Source organism: Cavia porcellus, unplaced genomic scaffold (genome assembly GCF_034190915.1).
Source record: "Cavia porcellus strain 051 isolate PalLab524CR breed Dunkin Hartley unplaced genomic scaffold, mCavPor4.1 scaffold_23, whole genome shotgun sequence".
Classification (NCBI taxonomy): Eukaryota; Metazoa; Chordata; class Mammalia; order Rodentia; family Caviidae; genus Cavia; species Cavia porcellus.
The window spans coordinates 15,519,347-15,526,043 of NW_026947506.1; the positions used below are offsets into that span (position 1 = coordinate 15,519,347).

The window sequence follows — 6,697 nt, forward strand, 5'->3', positions numbered from 1 at the left end:
GCTCTGTTTTGGTTCCAGTACCATGTTGATTTTACTACAGTTGCATTGTAGTATAATTTCAAGTCAGAGATTGTGATACCTCCTGCCTTGCCTTTGCTGCTTAGACCTGTCCTTGATATTCTAGGTCTCTTCTGGTTCCAGATGAATTTTAGGAGTGATTTCTTTAGTTTTATGAGGTATGTTGTTGGTATTTTTATTGGGATTGCATTGAATCTGTATAAAAGTTGTGGGAGAATGGCCATTTTCACAATATTTACTCTTCCTATCCATGAGCAAGGAATGTTTTTCTGTTTTCTGAGATCATCTTCAATTTCATTTTTCAGTGTATTATAATTTTCCCTGTAAAGATCTTTCACTTTTTTCGTGAGAGTAATTCCTAGATATTTCATTTTTTGGCTGCTAGTGTGAAGGCTGTGGCTTCTCTAATTTCTCTTTCTGTGACTTTGTTGTTAGTGTATAGGAATACTATTGATTTTTGAGTACTGATTTTATAGCCAGCTACATTGCTAAGTTTATTTGTTATACCTAGCAGTTTTTCAATTGAGTTTTGGGGATCTTCTATATAGAGTATCATGTCATCTCCAAATAATGATACCTCAGCAACATTCTTAATCTTTTTTCCTGCTGAGGTTAACAGTCCTATTTCCTGATAAATGTCCCCATGAACATGTATGGTAGCAAAAGCATACTGACTATCTCTATATATATTTATAGTACACAAGTCCAGTAAGTCTGTGGGTTCTTCCTGCTGAACTGAAGTTTCCAACCCTAGAGATTGGGACCATATTACCTCAGTTTCAGTCAGATCTTGCCACTTGACTACCTTGATGCAGGTAACTGATACCATCTGTGAAAAGGGTGGCTTCAGGCTGGGCAAGCAGACATCAGTCAGGTCATCTCACAGGCTTGAGACTGAGTCAATAATGTCCATACAATTATGTGTGAGCATTGAGGGATCATTGTCTTGCAGGAAGGTCACTAAATTGAGGGCAGAGGTAGACATGAACTCAGTGCAGTCAGGATCCAGCAAAAGGGCTTGATAATGGACCGAGTTTTGGAAAGCCATCTTCCAGTGTCCTAGGTACTGGGTTAAGACACTTTTTGTGATCCCATGACTGTCAGTGACATCCACATGGGAAGATTTCGCTAAGTCAGAGAGAGCAAGGGATTGGGCATTCAAGAGATCCCATTTTAATTCATTGAAAACTTGTTCCTCTAGCTTAGTAAAGGTTAAATGTCCAGATGGTTCCCCTCCAGTAGATGTTTAGAGTTGCTGAGCCAGTCTAGCAAAACCCCAGATACACATCCATCAGCAAATCAAGGCATCTAGAAATTCATTAACTTGATGCTTGGTCTTTGGGGAAGAGAATTTTAAGACAGCCCCAGTCCTTTTGTCTGACAGTCCATTTTTCTCCTTCTAATACATACCCCAAATAAATGATTTTAGACAGGCAGAGCTGTGGCTTTTTGTTAGAGACTCAATAATGCAATTTGTCTCAGTCTCTCAAGAGGGCCTCTGTGGCTCCAGACAAGAGGGCAAGTATGCAGTGGCCAGTAGTAAATCATCAACATATTGAAGCACTGTGATGGATGTGTGTTCTTCCTGAAAATATTGGAGGTCCCGGTTCAGGGCCTCACTGAATAGAGTTGGTGCAAATTTTCACCCCTGTGGTAAACGTGTACAGGTCCATTGTTCTGATTCTCCAATCTTAATGTCTGTGCATTCAAAGGCAAAGAGGGTTTGGCTCAGCAGAATCAGTGGTAGGAAGAAGGCATCCTTTCTGTCCAATGCAGAGTAACAATATGCAAAGGAGGCAACAAACAGAGCAAAGTATATGGATTAGGGACAGTGAGGTGCAAGGTCATGAATTTTATTTACCTCTTGGAAGTTTTGGACAGGCCTAGACTTCCAAGTCTGAGGCTTCTGAATGGATAGCAAAGGCATGTCCCAACTGACTTACAACTTCTCAGGATATTGGTCTCTTTCAGCTTTTGGATGTGTGTGGAAAATTCTTCCTTGGCATATTGGTGGACAACTATTGGGGTGGTCCCAGGATTAAGGGTGACTACTGTGAGAGTTTGGTTGATTATGAGAACCAGTGGGTTGCATTCTGCCCAGAAACCAGGAATCTCTTTTTCTGTTTTTGTAACAACAAAGTTGGAGGAGTGTCTACCAGAAGAGAGTCCATTAGAAAATAATTATACTTCAGCCAGGGTGAAAATAAACAGTATAGCAGAAAGAGGAGGGGTAGTCATTTCTGAGCTCACTTCCTTTTGATCAATGCTTTTTCCATCAAACTCAAGAGTCACTGAGAAGTTTGTTCCCTCATAAGGGATCTGAGCCTGCAACTCGCAGGGCAAGCCTTGTCTGATCAGGGAGTAAGGACATTCTGGCATAACAAGAAAAGGATGAGTTAGGGACATTCTGATCAAGTCCATAATAGTGGTATAAGTCCATGGGTCAGTCTTTATTTTTTCAGTTGCTCCTTAAATGCTTCTATTGGTCTAGAACAGGTAACACACTGGCTGTTGCAGGACTGAACAACTCGTTCAGTGTCTAACAAGATGTTGATCATTTGGTCCCCACAGTGAAACTTAAAGAAGGTTCTTGGGGGCCAAACGAACCCTTATTGACTCAGTCTTGAATTAAGACTTTCGCAGTGTAGGTGGTCTTTTTATGGAGCTCTGGACAGTGCTTTACCCCCAGTGGCCCTCTTTCTTACAAAAGGCACACTGGCTTTTGGCTTGTAGAGACCTTTTGGACTTAGGATGGCTCCCCTACTCACATTTAGTCTTGTGATTTTCCTTTTCTCCTAGGGCATGAAGGACTTGTGCCACTGTTTTGTTTAAGTTCCATGAATCTTCTCAGTTGTTGAAGATTTTTGGTCTGTCTACACTAACTCTTAGAGTGACTTACATTCTAAATCCTTTTGGACTTTGTAGCTTTTGTCTAATATCTGGGGCCATGTGGGAGACAAATGTGATATTTAGGGTGTATATACATTCATGTGCCTCTGGATCAATAGGTGTATAAATAAAATATGTCTCTAGGATGCTCTCCAAGAACACAGATGAAGACTCACAGGATCCCTGTGTTACCTCTGGAAGCTTTGACAAATTAGTTGGCTTCTGAGCAGCTCCCTTTAAAGCACCAGGAAAGTCTGGCAGTGCCATTCAAGAGCCCCCTCACTTTGTTCACTGTTAGGATCCCAAGAGGGGCGAGTGAGGGGAAAGAGGTCCAATCAACCTGAGTGGAAAATAGAGTGGCCATCTGGTCCTGGGACCAGTTTGCATCCCAGGATGCAGATGCATTGTCATTCCACAGACGTGAAAAGAATGTGGAATGGAGTAGCTGCTTGTAGTTGTCTCAAGTGCACTGATGCATAAAAAACAAAACAAAACAAAACAAAAAAACAAAAAACAACAACAACAAACACACACACACACACACACACAAAGAGGGAGATGTGTCCTTGCTGGTTTTGAGAGAATGATAAGTTTTTATTATTTTCAGCTGTAAAGATAATTGGTGGAGAAAGGCACATCAAAGGATCTGCAGAACCCCTCCTGGGAGACAGCCTCACAGAAAGGAAAAAGAGGAGCGAGCAGTTCAGACTTGGATTCTGGAGAGGACGTTCCTGGTTTGGAAACCCTAGAAAATGTAACTATGGATCTTTGATGAATTCAGTAGATAAGGGAGTCGAATTCTGCAAGGGGAGAGTGGCAAGGAGAGTGTGCATAGCAGAAAGAGATGGGGTGAGGAGTTGGGAGAAGGGGGAATAACTGGGGAAAATTTGAGAAAGCCAGGTATTGTGACTGCAACTTTAGCATGGTGTTTGGGATTGGAGGAGGGGACCCACTTGGGATGTCCAGAGCCAAGTCAATCCAGGTTTGTATATAAACAAGTTGATGTGTTCAGGTGTCCTGAAGATGATCTGATGCAACTGCTGACACAAAGAGAGTTTAGAAGTGCCTTCTAGAGATCAAGAGAATGGAAAGTAGGCCATTCAAATTTACAAAAACTTTGGAGCACCACTGAGTGAACAGGTTTACCATAAGAAGGAGTTTTCTGGCCAAATTCCAGAAAAGGCTTACGTATATATAGCAGCATACAGAGAAGCAGAAGCAGACTGACCCATTGACTCACATAACAAACACTAAACCAGTGACATACAATATTAATGAGACAAAGAGAGAGATTTCACTGTGTAAACTGACACCAGTAACTAATTTGACCCTATGGCTGAAAAGTTCCAGGCTATTGTGTTGATGTGGGAATGAATTCTGGCAATTAATATGTTGCATTCAGCAACTCCAAAGACTGCCAGGGGGCATCCCAACAATCTTTAATGATTAGTGGCAGGCATTTGGATGGCTTATTCTGAATTCAGCATCCATTTGACATAGATTCCTCAGTGGTGGGGAACATCTCTCGCAGTTGCCCTGAGGAATAATTGCAATAAGAGAGGCTTGGATCCTATAAGTCCTTAAATTGGAAACCTGAGTGATGCTCAAATTATGTGTTTTTTTTTGTACAATTTAGGAATCCAAACAGCCTAATTCACACACTTTGAATTTTATTAGCTGAGCTCAGCAACAACACACATATAGACTCTGTTTCAAAATCCCATGTAGTGCTGCTGAACTGCAAAGTTAAAAAGCTGTTAAAACAAAAGGACATCCTGTTGGAAAGAACTTAGATATAATCCTAAATTTATTTTTGGTTGACACCTGTATCCTACTTCTTGTTGAGTAGTTAATTGTTCTCTTATAGGTGCAGTACATTTTGCTTTTCTCATGCAATTGTATTCAAAGAAATTTTTCCAAATCTGGAACAAATAGAGCACACTAATCAAATAAAGGGCACAAGATTGCATCAGTCATGCCAAGCTACAACAATATCCTAGCAAATATTGGCAAATAAATTTATAAATAATTGCTTTTTTAATCTATACAACAGGCTCTCCACTTTGTGACTGAAAAACTGCCCTACTCCTCTTGGAGTTGTTGACAGGTGTGAAAACTCTACCATCTGGGGAAGAAAGAAATCTTTGCCTTGTGACTTGTGAAACTTCGTTTCACTTTCACACGACTGATTTCAACCGTTGTTCAGACTCCAGCCCCAACAGAAATGTCGAGTGGGCCAGTAGTGGACAGCAGACACACCACAGACATCAAAGTAGTGAACTTCTCCTATCAGTGGACCATCAGTAACTTTAGCTTTTGCACAAAGCAAATAGGTAAATGCATTGAAAGTTCAACTTTTTCATCACAGCAAAATGATAAACTGAAATGGGGCTTACGACTGTACCCAAAAGGGATCGATGAAGAAAGCAAAGATTACCTTTCCCTATATCTCAAATTGATCCAAAGTCCAACGAGAGAAGTGCTGGCAAAATTTAAATTTTACATTCTGAATGCCAACGGAGAGAAAACCAAAGAGAAGGCTAGTCACCAACCATATCGATTTGTGCAAGGCAGGTACTGGGGATTCAAACATTTCATTCTTAGGCATTTTATTTTCGATGCAACCACTGACCTTCTCCCTGATGACAGGCTTACTTTCTTTTGTGAGGTTAAAGTGGCACAATATTCCAGCAATATATCCTGCCAAAATACCATGAATACTCTGAAGGTTCCAGAGTGCTGTTTGGCAGAGGACCTAGGAAGGCTGTGGAAGAGTTCCTGGTTCACAGATTGTTGTGTGTGTGTGGCTGGCCAGGAATTCCAGGCTCACAAAGCCATCTTAGCAGCTCGTTCTCAAGTTTTCTGTGCCATGTTTCAACATGAAATGCAAGAGAGCAAAACTAATCGAATAGAAATCAAGGATATGGAGCCTGAGGTTTTTAAGGAACTGATGTGCTTCATCTATACTGGAAAGGCACCAAACCTCAGTGCAATGGCACCTGATCTGCTGGCAGCTGCAGACAAGTATGGCCTACATCTCCTGAAGCTCTTATGTGAGGTCGACCTCTGCAAAAACTTTCCCAAAGAGAATGCGGTGGAAATCCTCATTTTTGCGGATCTCTATAGTGCATATCTGTTGAAAGCTTTTGCAATACATTTCATCAACTTTCATATTCCAGACATCCGGGAGAGCTCTGAGTGGAAGGCAATGGTGCAGTCACACCCTCACTTGGTCACTGAAGTGGACCACTCTAGGACTTCCATGCAGTGTAATTGCATACACCCCAATGCAATTCTCTGAGGCAGTATTAAGATCCCATCTCTTCCAAGGCTCAATGTATCTTCCCAAAGGTGTGGCTTCCTTTGCTACCTCTGAACCCTGATTGCACAGGGCAATCTTTTGAACTTTCACTGAGCTATGTGGAAACACTGAAGCATGCCTCTCTAGGAATAGATGGAACCCCCTCTTAAGGTCACCAATAGAGCATAAGGCCTTTACCTTTTAGGAGAAGTTTAATTTTTTGCAATGTCCTGAGAATATAATTTATGAACCATTCTGTCTTTTATAATACTGTCCCCCCTTTTTGTTTCAATGTTGAATTCAAATTAACACCAAAACACCTAGCAGGGAGATATACAAACACATGGAGTGAAGCTGCACTCAGGGAAGGGATCATAAATACACTCAGAATCACTTGCCTCTGGACCCTCATTGCTAAAAGTCCCTTTTATCCCTTTCTCTTTTTTTTCTAAATAAAGTTTCATCTTACTTTGCACAATTTTTTGACTC

The 6,697-nt window shown here is 41.2% G+C and overlaps 1 protein-coding gene across 1 annotated transcript; it reads left to right on the top strand.

The window, feature by feature from the left end:
• The first annotated feature begins 5,131 nt into the window (after positions 1 to 5,131).
• Positions 5,132 to 6,325, top strand: LOC100727819 (speckle-type POZ protein-like). The gene has a single exon (XM_063233638.1). The coding sequence runs from the start codon at positions 5,132 to 5,134 to the stop codon at positions 6,206 to 6,208; it is 1,077 nt and encodes a 358-aa protein (XP_063089708.1). The 3' UTR covers positions 6,209 to 6,325.
• The last annotated feature ends 372 nt before the right edge of the window (positions 6,326 to 6,697 follow it).

Bases quoted from the DNA above. Each gene is read 5' to 3' on its own strand.
- LOC100727819 (XM_063233638.1), top strand. From the start codon at position 5,132: ATGTCGAGTGGGCCAGTAGTGGACAGCAGACACACCACAGACATCAAA.